The sequence below is a fragment of the Prosopis cineraria genome, unplaced genomic scaffold (genome assembly GCF_029017545.1).
Source record: "Prosopis cineraria cultivar Desert tree isolate PC_DT_omini unplaced genomic scaffold, ASM2901754v1 PC6, whole genome shotgun sequence".
NCBI lineage: Eukaryota > Viridiplantae > Streptophyta > Magnoliopsida > Fabales > Fabaceae > Prosopis > Prosopis cineraria.
Window position 1 is genome coordinate 16,262,252 of NW_026555337.1, and position 23,141 is coordinate 16,285,392.

The 23,141-nt window shown below is 33.8% G+C and overlaps 1 protein-coding gene across 1 annotated transcript; it reads left to right on the forward strand.

The window, feature by feature from the left end:
• The first annotated feature begins 1,071 nt into the window (after positions 1 to 1,071).
• Positions 1,072 to 14,751, forward strand: LOC129313166 (SWR1 complex subunit 2). Its single transcript, XM_054956114.1, has 11 exons — positions 1,072 to 1,474; positions 2,223 to 2,294; positions 2,461 to 2,504; positions 2,595 to 2,844; positions 11,082 to 11,157; positions 11,256 to 11,375; positions 11,489 to 11,557; positions 12,153 to 12,195; positions 12,805 to 12,870; positions 13,916 to 14,110; positions 14,489 to 14,751. The coding sequence occupies exons 1-10, from the start codon at positions 1,334 to 1,336 to the stop codon at positions 14,100 to 14,102; spliced, it is 1,068 nt and encodes a 355-aa protein (XP_054812089.1). The 5' UTR covers positions 1,072 to 1,333; the 3' UTR covers positions 14,103 to 14,110; positions 14,489 to 14,751.
• Positions 14,752 to 23,141: the final 8,390 nt, after the last annotated feature.

Here is a 23,141-nt window from a genome sequence, read left to right on the forward strand (position 1 = left end):
TTAATTTTATTTTAATTTTTTTTAGAATAGGGTTTATGGGCCAAGCCTTGAACCCTTCAAAAAAGCGTTAGGTCTCAAAAAGGGGTGAAAAATAAAAAACTAAGTCTCAAAAAGGAGTGAAAAATGAGAAATTAGGCTTAAAGGTTCAAACCTTTATCGGTTGGGCTCATAAGGGTTGAGTTTGCTCTTTTTTTAACTCTACACTTAATGCTAACTAACTCAGCCAAAGGTAGGTTAGACTAAACCTTGACAAGCCACTCATTGAGTCCAATAAGAGTGTACCATATGCACGGGACAAATTTTTGCATAATAAAATAACCAAACAACTTCCAAAACCCATAGAAGTCATATGTATGATATTTTCCAAATAAGGATCGTTTTCAAAGAATTAAATCATATTTCCAACAACATTTATTTCATATCTAACATACATATATGTATTTATCATCCTACTTGGCAATAGGATTTTCAAACATTAAATATACATTTTCAAATATTTTTAAAGACAATAGTTTCCAAACAATGCTCAATTTCAAAAAAAATACATGCAGCTAATCATAAAACACACACAATAGCAAATTAATAGAAGTTACTTTTGCTCCTTGCAACTAAACTTTTCCTCACAAGTGTTCTCTCAATTCTAACAATGTTAACTCCACAGTTTACATAACATTTAATACCAAACATAATTAATATTTGTAATTAAACATTAATTATATTTTAATCTTAAAATTAGATTAATTAATCTTGTTAACCTATACTCTTCCAAACACTTGAACCTCAAGCTCTACTTGTCATCACCATTAGTCAACCCTTAAATCATTAATTGGCATTGTCATTAACTTAATCTCCTTTAAGCAGTTTAAGGTTTTGGAGTAAAGCCTACCATTCACATTTCTATAATCAAAACAACTTCATAAACACTTATTAATTTTAAGCAAGTATAAAAATTCAAACCCAATGGCTTGAGAAACCCCAAACACAAAACCCTAACATCAACCTACATGAAAAAGAGACTAGAGGGTAGAAGCTGAGTTTAGATAAGATACCTTAATGATTGGAGGAATTTTGGTCCTTTCCTTTTAAAATATAATTTCAAATTTCAAATTATTTGTAATTTTAGAGTCATCTGGGACGCTCGACGGCTATTGTAGTTGCAGGGCTTGGAGCCGGAGGAATTGCGTCATGCCCTCACGCAACGAGTCACCACCTCCCCAACGCTGATGCTTTGGCCTAATATTTTGTTGTAACAAACGATAGAGTAGAGCATTGCAGTCCATCTGGAATCGACAAATATACGACGGTACGCTCGGTATTCTGTTCCTCGATTGCCATGGAGAGCTCGGGCAAAGATGAGGCACCTGTATTACTTGACCGGACTTCACGAGTCACCAGAGGGAAAAGGATGACAAAGCTGCTTGATGACGAAATTGAAGAGGATGAGTTGTTCTGGAATCAGGATGCTCTTAAAGAGGTGAATATCTTTCTGCTATTTTATTTATTTACTTATTTATGATTAGGGATCAACGTTTCAACAACAAGCATAGTTAGTATGGAATTTGGGGAAGGGGTCATTAAATTTTTTTTTTTCTAGTCTATCTCCTGGGTTGCAGTGTGAAGATTGAAAGAAGCGAAGGGTCTTTTGGGCCAACCCAGCATCCATGTTTTGTTAAGGTGATGCTTGAATTATTCCTTACCTGTCAGAAAGGTCTTTTAGAGCTTCCCAGGAGTCTACTTTTTTAAGGTGATAGATGTTGGGGGTTTGAGTTTGAGAAGTTTTTAAAAGATATTTTTGGTAGAGTGAGGAATAATTCAAGTAACAGCTTAGAGAAAGCTGGCTTCTACTACAGTATGTGGGTTGGCTCAGTCCGAAAGACCTCGGTGGGTGGGGTGAGGACTGTTCCTTCCTTCTTTTTTATGTTCAGTGGTGGAGCTCATCTTTTTACGGATGGAGGGGAACTGTTACTATATTTATAAAACGATAAGAGTTTAAAGCTAGTTTTGTTTTTTTTTTTTGTATTTTTTGTATTTTTTTTACTTTTGAGATTATTTTCTTCTACTGGGTGTTGAGTCCCAAAATGTTATGTTCTATAGACTTATTGATTATTAATATGTTACTAATTTTTAACACGTTACTGTTATTCTTGGCTTTAGCTTTTAAAAGAAGGGGCACTGGCTAAGGTGATCTGCTTCATGCGTAATTGTAAATTTGTGTTTTGCAGGAAGAAAATGATGATAACTATGAAGAGGAGCCAGAAATTGCTGATGAATTTGATAGCGATTTTGATGAGGATGTGAGTTACAAGTGCCTGTCTATGATTATGTGCTAAAAATATTGTTTAATTTGTAGCTTAGATATGCAAAGGGATACTTGGCGTAATTCTTTTTCTTTTATTGATGTAGCTGTTTCATTTGTTCTTGATAATATTTAGTGCTAATAATGAATTTTAATGTCCTTAGGAACCTGAGCCTGATGAAGAAGGTGAAAATGATGATGTTGAAAGGTAAATCTTTTTATCTCTTGGCCCAAACTTGTAATGTCCAGATTTTGGTTTGGTGATATGCTAATCTATCTAAAGCGGGATTTTATATAGGGTGCCAAAAAAGAAGCGATTAATATTTCCAGGGAAGAGATTGCCTAAGAAGAAAAAGAAGAAAATCCTGTCTAAATTGGAAAATGCTACTGAGGATGATAAAGCAGCTGAACAGTCTACAGCAGAGGAGCATCATGACATACCGGATGATGCAGGGGAGAGAATGATAAGGAAGTCCACTAGAACTTCAGTAATAGTTAGGCAAGCTGAGAGAGATGCAATACGTGCAGCCCTTCAAGCAACAATGAAGGTCAGTCATATTTCTAACCCTCATAGTTGCTATGCATGCATGAGAACGCACCCTTTATTCTTATTGGATATATGAGAGTTTCATTCCTTTTCTGAATTGTGCTGCTTCCTTCTTTCATTTACATAACCCAAAGTGGTCAATATTTTTTTTTCCTTTTTTCTTTTGGGTGGACATAGTGATTTGGTATTTTGTCATTCTGCAAATCTTGCTTAAGAGAGATTTGACTGCTTTTGGATGTTAGCTTGAAGAAGTTATGTCCAATGGTAGGGTAGTAGGGTAGGTATGTTATATTTTTATGTGACAATTCACTAGGTTGGGTACTGAGGTAGTTGAGCTTCAATCTTCTCTGTCTTTTGCTTGAACTGACTAAGGTTTTGAATAATGTTCAAACTAATCTATTACATGCTAATAAAAATGAAAAAAATGCTAACTCGCTTTTTAGAGTGCCAGGTTTTGGCATAATGGCTTTTTTGTTTTCCTTTTTTACTCTCGTAAAGTTATAGCTGTTTCCAGTTTGCAGTTGTACGAGGATTGGTTAACTTATGGTATCAATTAATATTCTAAAATAAATTGCATTGAAGTTCAACAATATGTGTTAGCTTTGGAAATCAAATTTACAGAAAATGAAAAGTAAAAGAGTGTGACATTATGAAAGAAGTGAAGAAAATGAAGGGATCATTTCTTCTCATACCTGATGGTGATTCCATCCAATGTTTCCTTCTTTTATGCATTCGAACTGTGCATATCTTATGTACTAAATTTTTTTTATATCTGTTGCTAAATCCACTGCATACCAAAAATGCTGATGTGGGTTTAGAAGTTTCTGACAGTTTTTGCAATTAAACAATTTAATAATATATTATGTAAAATTACAACAATAGAGGACTGACAGTATGTCTTGACCGTTGCCAATGATAACAATAGCGGTTGCTCCATCTAGATATCTTTCTCTGGATTTGATGAACGCTTTTTTTGATATCAAAGCTGGTGAAGTGGCCAGTGTTTAAAAATGGCAATATATAGTATAATGCTGTCATTGAGATGTCATTGCCAATGAAAATGTTTGGTTTTCCTTTTAAGCTTGAAATTGCTGTACCCATAAAAAATTAGGAATCCTATGTCAGCCTGACCATGTCAGTGTTGGTTCCAAGCCTCTGACATGTCTAAAGTCTGATTTACCCACTAAATTCATTGGTCTTCTTCCAAGTCTCATGGTCCTCCATTGACACCCTCCAAATTCAATCTTTACCCTTCCAATCTTCCACTAGTCTCCATCCTTGGCAAGAACGCTTCATATAATCATTTGTCTTTGAACTAGATCCGCTACCATCATGCCAGATCCATTGTCTTCACACCTTCACATCTACCGTCATCAAACCAGATCCTTGCACTTTTGCATCTTCCCATCTATTAGTCAGTGGAGGTTGAGGACCTAAACCTGCCAATAGCTCCCAAAAAGCTCATCAATCCTCCCTTCTCCTAGAAGGCTAGAGCACATTACACATCCATGGTCCAGCCTTCAAGTAGGTTTTGTCTGTGATTGTGTTCTCATTTGATTTTGTAAATCAATATGTGTAGCAATTCACTGTGTAAAAATGCGTATATTGACTGAAAGAGAATATACAGATATATAGAAGTAAGTGTGTGACTATCTCTTCGAGAATCATGGAGCTAGAATCAGATCTGGGTATCGCACAATATCTCCTAAATAAATAGTCAATTATCTCCCTGATATCTACCCAAAATATACTTGTAATAATATATACAATTAATATTTATAATAAGTATTAGGTTTGACCACACTCCCCCTCAAGTTGGATTGTAGATGTTAATCATATCCAACTTGCTCATACAATTATCAAATGATGGCTTATGTAGACTTGGTTAACATATCAGCAACTTGGAGTCTAGTTGGTAAGTAGATGAGGCACACAACTCCTTCTTCAACCTTTTCTCTTATGAAGAAGTGTCTGTTAATCTCCACGTGCTTAGATCATTCATGTTGAATTGGGTTTAATGCCATGCTAATTGCTGCTTTGTTATCACAGTAGAGTCTTAATGGAAACTCTACTTGGATCTATATTTCCTCCAAGACATGTCTTACCTATAATATTTTAGTGATGTCCTGAGCTAAGGCTCTCAATTTTGATTTTGCACTACTTCTTGAGACTACTCTCTGTTTTTGACTTTTCCATGTAACAAGGTTGCCCCATACGAATGAGCAATATCCTGATGTTGACCTTTTATCTTTGTATGCTCCTCCCCAGTCTGCATTTGTATAGATCTCAATAGACTGCAGGTTTTGTTTCTTGACTAATAGCCCCTTTCCAGCAGTTCCCTTCAAGTACTTCAAAATTCTATGTACAACTTCCATGTGTCTCTTTCTTAGATCACACATGCACGGGCTTGTAACGCTTATAGCAAAAGCTATATCTGGCTGAGTGTGTGAGAGATAGCTTAACCTCTCCACTAATCTTTGATATCTTTCTTTGTCTATTGGTTCATTTCCTTCCTCATCCAGCTCTTCTTCTAATTCATCTTCTTCTTCCTCTATATCTTTCTTTTGTTCTTTTTTCTTCCTTTTTACTATAATGGGTGTATCTACTGGTTTGCACCCCAACATGCCTATCTCAGTCAATAGATCCATAATATACTTTCTTTGGGACACATAAATCCCATGCTGTGACCTCGCAACTTCCATGCCCAAGAAATATTTCAAGTTGCCAAGATCCTTCACTTCAAATTCTTGACTTAGAGCCTTTTTTATTTTGGTTCCTTCCTCCTCGTGATCACCTATAATGATGATATCATCAACATATACGATGAATATGCACCTTTTTCCACTTTCAGACTTCACAAACATAGTATGATCAGATAACTCCTGCTTATACCCTTCAATTCTCAAAACCTTTGAAAATCTATCAAACTAGGCCCAAGGTGATTGCTTTAAACCTTACAAAGACTTTTTCAATCTGCACACTTTGTTGGGTTTTCCTGCATCAAAACCTGGGGGCAATGTCATGAACACTTCTTCCTTTAAATCACCATTTAGGAAAGCATTTTTAATATCCAATTGGTGCAGCTGCCAGTCCATGTTTACGGCCACCGAAATCAAAATTCTGATGCTGTTAAGTTTGGCTACAGGTGCAAATGTTTCTTTGTAGTCCAAACCATAGGTTTGAGTAAATCCTCTTGCCACTAATCGTGCTTTCAGCCTGTCTAGGTTACCTGCAGCATCATATTTAGGGTTAAAAACCCACTTGCATCCCGCAACATTCTTCCCTTGAAGTAGCTCTACTATCTCCCAATTGCCATTTCGTTTTAAGGCATTCATCTCCTCCATCACAGCATTCTTCCACTTTGGTATACTGAGTGCCTCGTGTATATCTTAAGGAACCCTCACCTTATCAAGATTGGTTACAAAGGCACGATACTGGGGAGATAAAGTATGATAACTTACAAATCTTTGAATAGGATGTTGTGTGCAGGTTTTGGGTTGTTTTCTGAGGACTATAGGCAGGTCCATATCACCAGATTCTTCAATTTCAGCCCCCCCATGTTCACGTAGGGGACTCTCACTTCCCTCAGTCTCAGCTCCAGGAACCTCTATTGGCTCAGATCCTGGTTGTGCTTCAGGCATAATAGTTTCTTTATTCCTCCACGTTTTTCTAGAGTAAACTGCTGGTGTCTTCTCCAGTGCACTACCTGCATTCTTATTATGCTCTGAGAGACTTTTCACTTCAATTTTTGGCTTAAAAGGTTGGATCTTAGGCTCAGTGGGTTTTTGGACAAGGAAATTAGGATCTGTCAGTTCTGGAAGGGAGTTTTCTGGTGCTGTAAGTGTTCTTTCTGATATCAGAAGAGATTCAGGAATTTCAGAAATAGTATCCAAAAGCTGAAAGTCATTCACGTCACTCCCCCTCTCCCCCTGAATTGAGGCTTTTGGGTAGAAAGGTTCAGTTTTGACAAATGTGCATCCTTACTAATGTACAGGCGTCGGGCATGAGGATCAAAGCATTTATAACCTTTTTGAGTTGATGAATAGCCCAGAAAAATACACTATACAACTTTTGGTTCCAATTTGTGAGAAAAGTGAGAGTGAACAAAAGAGGTACAGCCAAATATTTTAAGAGGGAGATTGGTGTCAAGATGGGCTATGGAATGGGACTCTCTTAATTTTTCAAGAGGTGAAACATAAGAAAGGACACGGCTAGGTAAACGATTTATTAAATAAGTTGCTGTGAGAATAGCATCTCCCCAAAAATATTTGGGAACATTATGGGTGAAGAGTAATGCCCTTGCAACTTTCAAAAGGTGTTTGTTTTTTCTCTCTGCTATACCATCTTTTTGGGGAGTGTTGGGGCATGTACTCTTATGGACAATTCCGTGTTCTTTGAGAAAAAGATTCATTGATTGATTAAAATACTCAGTTCCATTATTGGTGTGAAGGACTTGAATGGTTGTATCAAATTGATTTTTGATCATTGTGTAAAATTCAAAAAACACGGATGGGACATAGGACTTGTCATGTAACAGATAGGTCCAGCACATTCTCGTATGATCATCAATAAAGGTGATAAACCATTTTGTATTAGAGCGATTAGGAATACGAGCAGGACCCCACAAATCACTGAATAATTGAAAAAGGATGGGTAGACTTATTTTCCACAGGTTTGAAACTAGATCTTTGATGCTTGGCCAATTCACAATCAGTACAATGGAAAAAAGGAATTTTATTTGATTGAAATTCAGGAAATAAGCGACATAAGTATTGGAAATTTGGATGACCCATTCTCTTATGCCGTAACATAAGATCTTTAAAATCTTTTTTCTCAGATGTAGATGCAATATTGCACTGAATTTGAGACCATAGGTTACTCACGGTTGATTTGTCAAGATAATAGAGGCCATTATGCTCCTTAGCACTCCCAATCATTTTCCCCGATAAGAGGTCTTGAAAAATACGATGAGTTCAGCAAAAATGAGCCCAACAACTTGCTTGTTTTGTGAGCTTACTAATGGATAATAAATTGCAAGCTAGATAAAGCATATGTAACACATGCTCTAATTTCATAACATCAGAAATAATTACACTCCTAGTTCCTGCTATTGTTGTGGAAGACCCATTAGCTGTACTAATTGTCTCATTCCTAACACTAGGGACATATGTGTGAAACACTGTGGAATCGGAGGTCATATGATCTATTGCCCCAATATTCACAATCCACTTGAAGTTACTAATAGTAGTGAGATATGCACTATTACCTTTATGAGTTACAGAAGCAGTATGATTTGATTTCTAGGCTTGATTATTCTTCTGAAGCATATTGAGCATCTCGTGTAACTTACCTAGTTCCTCCTTATCAACTTGAGGCATCTGAGCTATTGGATCTGATTTGTCTGGTGGTAGGTCATTAGATGTTTGGTACCAAGGCCTTTGCTTTTCGTGGCTTTCAATCAGCTGGTTTGCTATGAATGCCCCAACAAGTCTCACAGGTATGACCCACCTTTTTGCAATGGTCATACTTGACCTTCCCTTTCTGATTCTTTTGGGTTGTATTACCACTCTGGCTTACAAGTGCAGTAGACTCTAGAGGAGTGGATGGAGTAGCAAAAGTTCCAGAAAGCGTTACCTTACGTCTAGTCACCTCACGGCGAATCTCAGAAAATACTTCCCTTGTTGATGGGAGTGGTGTACGACGCAGAATTCATCCCCTTACATCATCTAGCGATTGGTTGAGACCAGCAAGGAATCAAAATACACGTCCATTCTCAATTTGCTCTCTAAGCGAGCATCATCAGTGCTACTTGACCATTCTACCTCTGTCATCAAATCTAGCTCTTGCCACATAGAGTTTGGCTCCAACCAGAACGCCGTGACCTCATGATCTCCTTGTTGGAGTGTCCAAGTCCTTGTTTTAAGCTCGTATGGTCTCTCTAAGTCTTTTCGATCAGAGTATGAATCTCGTGCAGCCTTCTAGATTTCATGAGCAGAAGAAAGAAACGTGAAACTTTGCTGAATTTCTGGTATCATCGTGTTTATAAGCCACGACGATACCAGTGCATTGTCTGTGTGCCATCGCAGAGCTTCTTGCATCTCAGATTCATCAGGGACTTTAGATGAGCCATTGATAAAGCCTATCTTCCCCTGCTTCCAATTGCTAGTTTCATAGCTTGAGCCCACATGCGGTAGTTTGCTCCGTTGAGTTTGACAGTGACGATATGCATCGATGATCCTTTGTGGCTGGTAGTTGACCCAAAGAGACCAGCAACTGCCCTGTTCGGATCAGTTTTTGAGGACCCATCACTCTTCGACATTGATGGAGTGTAAGTTGGGTTCAACTCGTTCTTGATGCTTTCAGAGTCAAGCTATTCTGCGTCGGAAGTCACAGGTGAAAGCTCTAATACCATGTAGCGATTCACTGTATAAAACTGCGTATATTGACCGAAAGAGAATATACAGATATATACAAGTATGCAAATATCTCTTCGAGAATCATGGAGCTAGAATCAGATCTGGGTATCGCACAATATCTCCAAAATAAATACTCAATTATCTCCCTGATATCTACCCGAAATATACTTGTAATAATATATACAATTAATATTATAATAAGTATTAGGTCTGACCACAATATATAAACATGCACAGCTGTATTAGTTGTGGGTTCGGTGGTTTTTGGTATGTAAATTGATTTGTCGTGGTTGCGTTGCTAGTGGGAGTGGGATAAAAATACATTGGTGAGGGAGGGAGAAATACTTGTTGTAGGGCAGAAGGGTCATTTCACTTTTTTTATCTTTGGGATGAAAACAAAACTTCATTCCATTATTTTCTATGTGCTGCCAAAAAAAATTCATGGTGGTCAATATTCCATTATTTTTCATTCTCTCTATTCATTATCATTCCATTATAATTCTTTTTGGGAACTAAATGGGCTTTGATGGTTGCAATTTCAGCTACCTACCATGGAGAAGTGGCCATGATCCATTCCAAAGATCTACATAGAGCCTTTAGCAGCAAGATGGGCCTTTTGGTGGTCAATAATTTAAACCCATACATATCTTCCATTTCATTAATATAGTTTGTTTCCACAAACAGTGAGGAGGGATTCTTATTTGAGGGATTGAAATAATGGACATTGAGGATACGAAGGCATGATACGGTAATCATAAACAATGGTAACTCAAAAAATTATAACTCAGTTGACAACAGGAAAACCATCATCTGAAAACAAAGTTGGAGTTGGTGCAGCTACAGGAATTGTGCTGGAATCATTATCCATGCTCACCATCTAGACATGAGTGTGCCCTGCTTACAGTTACTCTTGTGCCTGCTTTATTTACGTTTTTGAAAATAATTGTTTGGCAATGAAGGACAATGGTAGCTAAAAACACTATAAATAGTATGGGGAGTATGACAAGAACAAGAACCTTTTAAAATAACAATAGGAAAACAATTGTTTGGAAACAAAATTGGAGTTGCTATTGGTACAGGAACTGTGCATGATTGATTAGGGTTGCCCATTCATCAGCTTGATTATGCCCTGTGTACAATCACTCTTTTGCTTGCATATTTACATTATTGAAATAATAATTTGGCAATGAAAACTTTTGGATAAACAGGATAACGACTAACTCGATCTGTTCCCATCCCTACCTTTCTTTTGTTCTCAAGCTGATTTGGTTTTATTACTATCCTGAAAGTGGTGATAGTTACAATGTCTCTCTTCCTTTCTATCACTCCTTTCTTTTCATTTACTAAATTTATTGCATCTTAGAAACTCATTTATTTCATACAACTGAAGCCGCCATGAAAGTTCAGCTTCTCACTTATATTTTATGCTTAATATGTTCTCCAGTTTATTTAGGCTGGTCTTTTGTCCCTAGTTCAGTTAGTAATTACATTGTATCTGTTGTCTAACTTTTACTTCTGATTAAGATGCTGCGGACCGTGGTTGAGATGTAATGCAATATTTTTTGGGTGATTACTCATTAATTGAAGTAATTTTGCTTAAGGTTAATACTTTTAGATAAAAATCCGTCATTTCATTCCAGATAATTTGGTTCTTGAAGTACATGATTGTGAACTTGTTACATCATATCATACGCTTTAAGATGCTGTATTTAAATGTGGAGTTGTTTTGTTACAATTTAAATGATGGCCTATTTTCTTTCTATCAAATAATTTTTATGATTAATTTCTTGGGCTGAAGATGGTTTGTTGTTTTCCTTGTCAGCCAATCAAAAGGAAAAAAGAAGGTGAAGAGAAGAAAATGACACAAGAGGAAATGCTTTTGGAAGCTGCTCAAACAGGTTTGAACTATAACACTAGAACTATTGTATGATTGTTTGAAAATTGTTAATTTGTGAAGATGCTTATAATTTCAGTTGAAACTAATTTTACTTTTCAGAGATCATGAACATACGAAATTTGGAGCGTGTTTTAGCTAGAGAGGAAGAAGTTAAGAGGAGGGCAATTGTTCATAAGGCTGTCTACAATGGCCCACAGTGTCGATACATATCAAAAGATGGCAAGAAATTTTTAATGCATGATGATATTGTCTTTAGACGGTGCATTTTTGGTGCAATGGATTTGGTAACATTGACTTGTGTTATTCATATGAAAACCTGTAAATTTCTTCAGGCTTTTCATATTTAGAGTTCAGCAAGGGCTTGTCATTTCAGTCTGAAATATCGACAACATCTGTACCTTGTGAGTCCATCTTATGCTTCACTTGCAGTTTGAATCTTGACAGTAGCATTGGTGCACATTCATGTAATAGAGTATGTGAATGTGGTTTCTTGATCCGTGAATTTATAGTGTGCAAATTAAAGTCCCAGCTTTGTCATAAAAACTGCCGGCAGCTTTGCTTTTATCATCTTTGTTTCTGATAAGATGTTCTTATGCTGTGTTTTTGTATTTATTTCTTTTACCATTGATGACATTTTTATTTGTACCAGAAAATATGCCATTGCTTTTGGCAATATCTTTCTGAGCTACTTGGATATTTTATTTATTTATTTTGCAAAGAATCCCTTAGGAATGCTGACTAAATTCTATATACCTTTTGCAAAGACTAAAAAGACCTGAACAATGAATAATCATCCTTAGCAAACTAACAACTCTTTCAGAATTCTCACTGGTTGTCATTCTTTTATGTTGACCTTGGACTGTTCAATGTGGGAACGGCTTTGATAAGTTCTGTATTTAACCTGTTCTGTTCATTGAGCAAAGCATAAACTAAATTACTATTATCATTTTTTTTTCATCTTTTTATTTATTTCTTTGATCTTATATTTTTTCTCAGATCCGGAGAAATCTGTTTGTGCAATTACAGGTTTGCCGGCCAAGTAAGTGATCATGTTCCGATTTGATAATTCCTGTTTCATTGTTCTTCCTATTTTGGATGTAAGAGAAATGCATGAGAGTTTTTGTTTTGTTGTATGTGTGACTGTTGCTTCTAGACCTAGTAGAAATGGTTTGGAGACCTTGCTCAGTAGCATTGTTTTTTTTTTTTTTTGCATATTTGGCAAATATGGTGGTGATAAGAAATAGTGATTATGGCCATGGATAGCTCCACTTTGTGCATTACTAGCCATGTAGTGCTAAAGTATAGATATTAGAGCCCAAGAATTATTTAAAAGTTTGTAATTTTTTTTTTATAGGAATGTCTTGGCTCGATCCTTGAAGGGTACATTGACTGAGGGCCTGTTATGGGTTTCCATTTAATTAAATCGGTGCAGAAGAGATTAGAAATAGTTAAGAAATCGGATGGCTAGAGCATAATCATGAGAATAGATTGTTCCATTTGCTTGTGATTTGAATGTCAGAACTGATTATAATAATGATTACCCTGCTTATGTCTGCCTTCACTATTAACTGAAGCTCCTGAAAGACTTACCTTTGTCTATAGCCATTATATCACTTGTTCTTAATGCATTGTCATTGGAAGAATGTAGGTACCGTGATCCACAGACTGGGCTGCCGTATGCAACACTTGAAGCTTTTAAAATAATTCGTCAATGGTATGTATATTCTGGATACTTAGGTCCTTTTTGTTTATCAGAATGGAATGGATTAAAAAATAAAGGTAAAAATAAGATGACGAAAGGGATAGGTGAGCACATTTATGAGGAAAAGGGGTAGTTTAGTGCATGGAGTTGAAAATCATGATTCATGAGATTTTTAGAGAGTGTGATAATTTCCGCATTTGTAGTATATATTAATGACTTTTATCATGTTTTTCATGAGGAAAGTGTGATAACAAGTTTTTGTGGAACTTGTGCGTGGTAAAAGAATTTGTAGTTTGCCTGGTTGGAGAAGAATGCCTATCCTCAAGGACAATTCTGTCTTTAAATCTGTTATAGGATACAATTATTGCAATGTTTTCTCCCTCGTGCTTTGTGCATGGCCTTTTAGGATTTCACTATTTCTGAATTTCAAGGATACTGGACAACTGTTCTTTATGTCTAGTTTTTGTAGAGCTTTTTGTTTGGTTTGTCTTTTTCGAGTTCGCACTTTTTTTTTTTTTTAATTTGAGGAGTTCTCATCCTTGACTTTTTCGATAATATTTGTCTTGAATTTTAACAGTTTCTTCTTTTGTCCAAAGCAAAAAGGCTCATGGTTTGTTTCCTTTTCTGTTTATTCCTAATTCCGGAGGACATCTGATCATCCTGTTCTTTTACTGTTATTCCTGTAAAATTTATTCTTTAAAATAGTATATACTTTCAAGTTTTATTTTGACTGGGAAGTAGAATACTTGAGCTTTGAAGTTGATGCCAATAAGCTGAGATGTAACATTCATGGGGAATAATATGAAAAACTAATACTCAACTTCTATTGTTTAGGTCTTCATCGTAATTACCCCATGTGAAATATCTTGATACATTGCTTTAAAGTCCTTTGTACATATGGTGAGGTGGCTTTTGGCTTTGTGATTGAGATGTTCATCGAACAATAATGTGGGACACATTTCCAAGCTGATTATAATATGAAATGGTGAATTACATGTTCGTTCACATTTATTGTGGGATATATTCTGAATCACGTAATTAAATTGCCTTTATGCAGCGCTTCAAATGAAAAGGCTGGCACTAGGAAAGAAATGAACATGGGGTGCTTGCACGACTCACTTTTTGGACAAGGTTTTTCTGTCAAGCAAAAGAGATCAATAATGCCAAATAAAAATGGAGATTCTTTTCTACATTCAGCATACTTCCGTAGATTTCTTGTTCCAGAAGATGAAGTATCTGACTAGGTGCTCAGGTAAGTAACTTTTTGAAGGAATGGCCCTAAAGGCCTTAAAAAGTAAGAATTTTATAGATAAGGCCTAATAAAATCTGAAATTATTTTGAGGGTCTATAGGTTTTATTTGCAATTATATTTTTTTAGTGAAATGATCAATTTGTCCTTCTCATAATCAGTTGTTGAATGATAATTTTTTCTTCTTCCTCTATTCTTCCTCCCTCTTCCTACTCTCTCTTCTTCTTTCAACACTGATGCAATAATTAAAGTGATTTTTCTCGTCATCATGCTTCTCTATTCCCTTTCTTCAATAACTAAATTCATTTTCCTCCTCATCATGCTTCTCTATTCCCTCTCTTCTTCCTTCTTTCTCTCATTTGAAGCTTTTTTGTTCAACAGGTATGAGTGGATGATTCACTTTTATTCAAATGATTATGAAGAAGACGATCAGACATTCGTCCGATTACATTCCTTTCACATCAACTAGCTTCTTAAAACGATCTGTCGTAGTGTGAAAAGAATGGATCAAGTGCTACATTTGCCATTATCAGTTTTATTTTTTAAAAAAAGAATATAGAGAGAGTTTGAGCCATATGAGTTTTATCTAATTATAATGTATGTGTTCACGTTCATTTAATGAAAACAAGTTATTATTTATAAAATTTTTGTTGTTTCTGATATATGTTTTTTTGTAACTGATAAATGTTGTAGTGTAGATGTTATTTATGAAATTTATGTTGTTATTTATGGAGTTTATATTGTGCAAACTTTGTAATTAACTTGTGCGGATATTTTTGTGTATCATATCGACAAACTTTGTGTTGTAAATATATGAATATTGTGTTATTAGCAAGTGGATACTTTCATGTTATATATGGACTTTTTATTTTTCATAAACTTGAAAATTTTTTTAAATGTTTAGTTTAATTACACAAATTATGTGAAATAGATGGACATTGTATTGTTAATAAATGGACCTTGTCATGTTATATATAGACTTTTTATTGTTCATAAGCTTAAGAAATTTTTTGTTAAGCATAGCCAACTGATAAATTGGACACTCATAGATTTTCAGTTTAAAATATATGAAGATTGTGTTGTGCATGGTGAATATTGTGTTGTGCATTGTTTGCTTAACTGTGCATTTTGTCAAACTTAGCTACTGATAAAGTAAAATTTTATGGACTTTTAGTTGAGAATAAATGAGCTTTATATTGTGCATAATAGATACTGTTTTATGCATTGTTTGCCTATTTGTACATTTTGTTAAGCTTAGCTTATTGACAAAGTAGAATTGTATGGACTTTTAATTGAGGATATATGAATTTTAAGTTGTGCATAGTGGATATTGTGTTATACATTATTTGCTTGCTTGTATATTTTTTCAAGTCAGCTTACTGATAAAGTAGAATCTTATGGACTTTTAGTTGAGAATAAATGAACCTTATATTGTGTATAGTGAATATTGTGTTATGTATTGTTTGCGTATTTATACATTTTGTTAAGTCTTGCCTATTGATAAAATAAAATCGTATGGACTTTTAATCAAGAATATATGAATCTTATGTTGTGCATAGTGGATATTTTATTGTGCATTGTTTGCTTACTTGTATATTTTGTCAAGCCTAACTTACTGATAAAGCAGAAATTTATAGACTTTTAGTTGAAAATAAATGAACCTTATATTGTACATAGTAGATATTGTATTATACATTGTTTACTTATTTGTGCATTTTGTTAAGCCTAACCTACTAATAAAGTAGAGTTGTATGAACTTTTAATTGAGAATATATGAACTTTATGTTGTGCATAGTGGATATTGTGTTATGCATTATTTGCTTACTTGTATATTTTGTCAAGCTTAGTCTATTGATAAAGTAGAATCTTATGAACTTTTAGTTGAGAATAAATGAACCTTATATTGTACATAGTAAATAGTGTTATGCATTATTTGTCTAACATCAGTATTTTGTTAAGCCTAGCATAATGATAAATTAGAATTACATGAACTTTCAAGTGAGAATATATCACAAACTTTTTTTCTTACAACCGTCTTTAACTAGCCGTCCTCCCGGGAGGCCATGAACAAGGAGGATAGAGTTTTTCAAGATAAGAAGATTTATCATTGTTGAAGATGTGGGGAGGTTGGACATAATCGCAAGATATGTAAGAATCCTAATTCAACATGAGAAGTGGTTACATTATACTTTTTTGGTATACATAAGCAACTATAATTATATATATGGAAGCATTTCTAAATAATATTTTTTGGGTAATTGAGAATCACAAATATTTTTTGTTTGTATATGGAGAAACAACTGTTAGATATTTTGGATATAGTGGCTAACTTTTTGTATATCAGATTTGAAATATTGTGTCAAATTTCATGTGGACACTTATTTTAGTACCTAGGCTAATACCAACATGAAATTATTCATATATGATATAATTATCTTTTTTAATATTGAAAATGTATACTTTCTGTTGAGCATGCGTGAACAACGTTTTGTGCATAATGAATGTTGTGTTGTGTATGGTTTACCTAACGTCATTTTGTTATAGCCTAGGCTAGTAAAATACTGAAGATGTATGTATTTTTTTATTTAGCACACGTGGATATCGTATTATACATAGTGAATGTTGTGTCGCGCATGGGTTGCCTAGTCATTTTTGTTAAAGCCAAGGCTAGTGAAATACTTGAAATGTATGAACTTTCTGTTGAGCATGCGTGAAACATTGTCTTGTGCATAATGAATGTTGTATTGTGTATGGTTTATTTCATTGTTTTGAGAGTTTATGCAAGTTTTAAATTCAAACAAAGAGAAAAACGTACTTTTGATCTTAAGAAAATTGGCAATAAGGGCCTCAAGGCCTGCAGAATAATATCAGATTTATTTAAGCCCAAATTATAATAAAATCTATTTTTAAGACCTTTAATACCATTCCCCTTAACTTTTTCCCCCTTTTTGATTCAATTATTAATGGTTATACTTATTATCTGCTTTCTTGTAAACTATCATGACCCAACTCATTTTGAAGGCTTTTTTTGAGTTAGTGCTTGGGTTGTTTTCATTATTTTTTCTTTGGGTTAAAGACCTAATTTACCTCTATTTTTTTAAGGGAGTGCTATGTCATGAAGCCATTATTCTTTCCTTAAAAAGTTAATTCAGTGGGGTGTGCAGTGTATTCACTTGTATGCCTAGGACCCTTTTCAAGCCCCTCCGGTATGAGACATAACAGTTGGGTACTTTGTAATGAAGGGTGTGACAATATCCCCTCCTAAATAATGTTTTTGAAGAGTAATATTACCCCTTCGTTAAATATTTTTTGATTTTTTTTACCAAAAAGTTTTTGTTGATTTGACAGATAGTTGATCTAAAAAATTACAAAGGACTTAAAAAATTGATGAAAAGGACTTCATAAAAAAAATAATACTAATTTTATAAATATCTTTATTAAGGTTATTTTTTATTATTTTTTAAGTTATTCTTTATAATTTTTTGGATCGACTAACAGTCAAATTAAAAGATATTTAATAGAGGGTAATACTACTCCTTTAAAAAACTGTTTAGGGGGTATGAGGTATCTTGCATTCTCCATTTGCACCTTCATCGTGTATTGCTTTCTTTTCTCAGCCACAAATTTGTTCGTCTTTCCAAAAGGAAAAACCTCATGGACTCACTGACACAGAAGTTAACCAAGCCAGCAAACCTTCAAACTGACCATTTTTCCACACCACACTATGAAGATTGGGATCGGTTGGCATGATCAAACCTCGTTCACACAGGGTTTGAGTATCTTTCTGGGGCCAGCGTTCCAAAGTTCCGCTGAGCTAGACCCAAAAAAGACGTGTCACTAGAAAGTGAAACAAAAGATGTTGATGCCGAGGGTTATCCATTAGCTCTCATATCGTAGTCATTGATACGGTGTAAAAACTCGAGAGGAAACATTGAGAAAACTCTAGAATTGAGAATGCGATATTGATAATATTGACTTGCGCAAAAATTGCATTTGTAGAAAGTTTATATCTCTATGCAATAAATATCACAACTATGTACGACTGTCTCATCCTGGCTTGAATCTTCCTAGGGTTTTACTCATCTTCACACTTATGACTGGTGTGGCTGTCCCACAGTTTTAGTACCTGAACTTTGTGTGACTATAACAACTTAAAAAAAGAAAAAATAAAAACATGCTTGGGCAGTTCATGTTAGTTCATTAAAGCACCTAGTAAAATGACTAATATGTACCAACAAAGGTAGATGTGAGTGATAAACAAAGGTTGATCTAGTTGGTAATGAGTTGGCCTATGACTTATAAAATTATGTGATCAAGTCTTGCTATTAATGTAAGGGTCTTGTTGATGAGTGATTTATAAGTATGTTTGTAAGCACTTTGAATTTGAAAGCATGTTCTAATCCTAGTAAATTGGGACCCAGCTCACCTAAACTTCTTGCTAATAAAAAAAGTGAGAATATCAACAAAAGACCTTGGAAGCAATTTAATTTAATAGAAGGACTACTAACAGTTACCTTTTAACAATTAACAATTGAAGTTTTGGTTTTAACAGGTATTTGATTTGTCTAGGTTTTTATTAGATATTAAATTCTTTTAAAGGTTCTTCATTGATATTCTCCCTAAAAAAAAATTAAGTTAGGGTGAGTAGCAAGGGCTGTTATCACTTAAGGCCTATGCAATTGGTTGGAGGTTCAAATCATAATTGTTGCGTATGTAGAGAGAGATTTACCTTATACTCTCCATACATTGAGGGAAATAATCTCTATTATCAGTAAAGCCTACTTGTTACGTTTACGAAAAAAAAAGTGATTAATATATATTATTTGAATAAGTAAATTGTTGAGTTGGTCTGATCACAAGGCCTAACTTTTTTATGATATAATCACAAGGCTTAACTTCTTTATTATCTTACCAAATTCTTTTTGAGTTGTTTTCATTATTTTTTCTTTGGGTTAAAACCTAATTTACCTTTGTAATTTTTTAGGAGTGTTGGATGCCTATTAAGGTTGTGACAATATTTCCCCTTAATAATTTTTTTATGGAGTAATATTGCTCTTTTGTTAAATATCTATTGATTTGACTGTTAGTTAACTCAATATTATAGAAAATGACCTAAAAAATTTATAGAAAAAAGCCTTATATGAAAATTCATATTGATTAAGCCCTTCAATTAGAAATAAATTTCAATAGATTAATGTTATTATTTACCCATATAAAATATGAAAATATATATGTAACTTAAGTGACTTAGTTAGTATTAATTTTCTTCTAAAGTTCATTTTCTTTAACTTTCTAAGTCATTTTGTATAATTTTTTTGGATCAATTAACAGTCAAATTAAAAGATATTTAATAGAGGCAATATTGATACATAAAAGAATTGTTCAGGGACTATTGCCCTATTTTTTACTATAAGGTTCCAAGAGTTCCTAGATAAAAAAAAGTTTAGGAATGAATTAGGCCTTTAACTTTTTTTTTTTCCTCCTTTTGTATGAGTAGGATATCTTTCATTCTCTATTTGTAGCTTCGTCTCTCCAAAAGGAGAAACGTCTTGGACTCACTGACATAGAAGCTAACCTAGCCAGCAAGGCTTCAAACTAACCGTTTTTCCACAACACTGTATAAGAATTGGATCGGTTGGCATGATCAAACCACGTTCATACATGGTTTGAGTACATTTCTGGGGCCAGTAAGTGTTCCCAAACTCTCCTGAGCTCGACGCAAAAATGACATGTCACTAGAAAACGAAACTAACGATGTTTGATGCTAAGGGTTATCCTTTAGCTTTCATGTCATATAGTCATTCATAATGTGTAAAAACTTGAGAGGCAACATTGAGAAAACCCTGGAATTGAGAATGCGATATTGATAGTATTGACTTGCACAAAAATTGCATTTGTAGAAAGTTTATATCTCTATACAATATATGTTACAACTATGTACAACTGTTTCATGCTACGGCTTGAGTCTTCCCAGGATTTAACTCGAACACACTTATAACTTGTGCACACCCCTACTCATAACTGATGTAGGTGTCCTAAAAGTTTATTTATTTATTTATTGGTAGTAGGTGTCCTAAAAGTTTTAATACCTGAACTATGCGACTATAACATGAGAAATTGATAGCTTCAAAAAAGGAAAAATAAAAACACACGCTTGGACAGTTCAAATTAGTCCGTTAAAGCACCTAGTAAAGTGACTAATATGTACTGACTAAGATTGGCATAAGTAGTATTGTCGCTTAAGTAAATAATTGAGAGTTTGTATCACACTTTTTGTGTATGTAACAATTTAGTTAGGGGAAGCCTATTTTTTGCCTTTAGTACCTTGAGAGGGATAATCTTTGCTCTTATGTTAGCGGGGTTACTCCTTATGCTTATGAAAAAAAAAAGTGACTTCTATCTACTGTTTGAATAAGTAAATTGCTGCGTTAGTCTGATCACAAGCCTTAACCTTTTTTATGATATAATCGCAAGGGTTAACTTCTTTATGATCTTACCAACTTTTTGGCACTATGTATCCTTTGGTGTATAGGTGGCTATTGGAAAGATAGATGTGAAGAAGTGGGATTTACTTTAGCATGTCTTTTGTGGCCAAGCTCTTTGTAGTTCCATCACTACAAAATTCCCTGTACTGCAACATTGAACATGAGTTGCATTTTATGCGGCAAAATCTTGAATCCTGCTGCTACGACAGGAAATTGAGATATGAAGCAGCGATATTACAATATGGTGGTACTGGTACAACCAAAGAAATTAAGGACCTGACTAACTGAGCTTCAGGGCGATACGAAAGAAATTATGGCCTTGATGGAAGTTTCAAGAATCTGTAAATATTGTTGTCCTTCATGTTCCCGACTTGTAATTTTATAATGCCACTCTTCTTTTGGATTTGCATTCAGTGCCCTGTGCTTATCAGGGCTATCCATTTCAGTTTAAATTGATCTATGCTTGTCATTTAAATTAATTTTCAAATATTTTTAATATTATGTTTATTAATATAAAAAAATATAAAACTTTAAGAATTTAAATAAACGTGTTCATTACCAATCTAAGCAGTACAGATTTAATCTAGTAGTTTAATTTAATATTAAAAAATTTATAGTTTTACAATTTGATTTTTTAGATAGATTCTGAATAATTTAGATATAATCTCAATGACTTCATTTAATATTAAAAAATTTATAAATTTTATAAATTAATAATTTAAATGTACTCTAAATAATTCTGATTTAATATTAAAATTATTTATATTTACATTTTAATAAATATAAAATTAAAAATATTTAAAAATTAATTTTAATAAATGGTAGAGATTAATTTAAATCGAAATGAAGGGTATGATTGTTGTTGATCCTAATGAGAACTCGCTGCATGCGAATGCCCTTCTTTTAGTCATGGCGAGATGTTTCGTTGCTCCATGTGTGGGGTTTAGCCTTTTTTATTATATATATGTATGTATATTTTGTCGGAAGCGAGTTAAATATTTCTGTCCTATAGATTTATGGAAAAATCACATTCAAGTCCCAGCTAAGCATGTTAATTCCAATTAACTTCCTTGAATTTGCTTGATCACTGAGAGGTCGTAAGGGGCGAAGGTGTTATTTCTAAAGCATATGAAAAGACAAAATTGCACCTCAACAAGACAAGATAAAAAATCCCTCATCATGTATTAAGGTATGTTAAGTACTTACTGTTAGAGCTGAAAAGACAAAATTGCACCTCAATAATACAATGGAAATCCATTTTATTTGATATCAGCATTTATGGTATCTCTCAAATGCTTATTTGTCTGATCCTCTCATAAGACTATTTGATATGCTCAATCTCTATGTAACATAATTATATCATAGATGCTCATCGACACTGAGTGTCAGATTTATGCCAAAATAATTGCTATGGAGTTTTTTCATCCAATTTCAGAGTAATAAACTCCATGACACTATTATCATATTTGTTTTCATCACCTCTAAGGGTGAATAATTACTAGTAGATCTTCTTACACATATATAATTCAATTAACATCCATGTATTTATACTATAGGAATCCATCATTCACAATACCATAATTCAAAAAATATTCATTGATCTCATATGTGACTATAACACATACAAACAAATCAATATTTACAACAATGAATACTTGTGCCAAGATATATAATTAAATAAGTCATGTACCTACTACAAAATTCATTTATCTGCACTAGATAAATGATTAAATTTTGTGCCATCATCTTGATAAAACACAAAATTTTTTTACATTTATACAAGTCATAAAGCCTCCACATAATTTTTATCTAAACCAAAACAACTTCGACATTTATAAAAAGAGGCTAATATTTTGGCACAACACATTTTTTTTCTTCAACAAACTCCACACATTAGGCACCCCTACACTTTTTAACATTTCAACCACATGTATAAAAAACATTTTCATAGCTTATCAATAAATCTAATTAAATTAGAATCTCTCCATATAATCTTCTCACATTCTAATTAAATTAGAATTTCTTGTAATTATAAATTTATTAACACATGCAGAGATTACCCACAATCTAGATAAGTAGATATTAACATGTGTGAATTTTTTTTTCCCGCAACGTCCATAAAACAGTGCATGTTTGTAGACACCATGTCATTAATTTTTTTTTTTAATTGAGCACACTATAAATTCAGCACAGTAAGTAGGTCACTCTAAACATCTCTCAATAATATAATATGATATATTAAGGCCAATATGCAATGTTCTTCAACCATTAAATAAAACCAACGTCAATTTTGGGTCATGTTTATTCTGAAAAAACTTACAGCACTACTGACTCATGATGATCATTAAACTTCTTAAAGAAATCAATGGTAACATCCTTTTCATCATTTTCAATATTGTGTTCCATACTTATCTAATATTTATAAAAGTTGAATGCTTATTATGCCTCATAAAAAGCAGTCCATAAGAAACCGAACAATCTAAATGATGTTCGTTTAATAAACACATTAACATAGCCTACCATATCTCATACCAATGAACTAGGAAAAA

Coding starts and splice junctions, on each gene's coding strand:
- LOC129313166 (XM_054956114.1), top strand. CDS start 1,334: ATGGAGAGCTCGGGCAAAGATGAGGCACCTGTATTACTTGACCGGACT. Junction 1,475..2,222: donor ATCAGGATGCTCTTAAAGAG/GTGAATATCTTT, acceptor TGTGTTTTGCAG/GAAGAAAATGATGATAACTA. Junction 11,376..11,488: donor TCGATACATATCAAAAGATG/GCAAGAAATTTT, acceptor AAATTTCTTCAG/GCTTTTCATATTTAGAGTTC.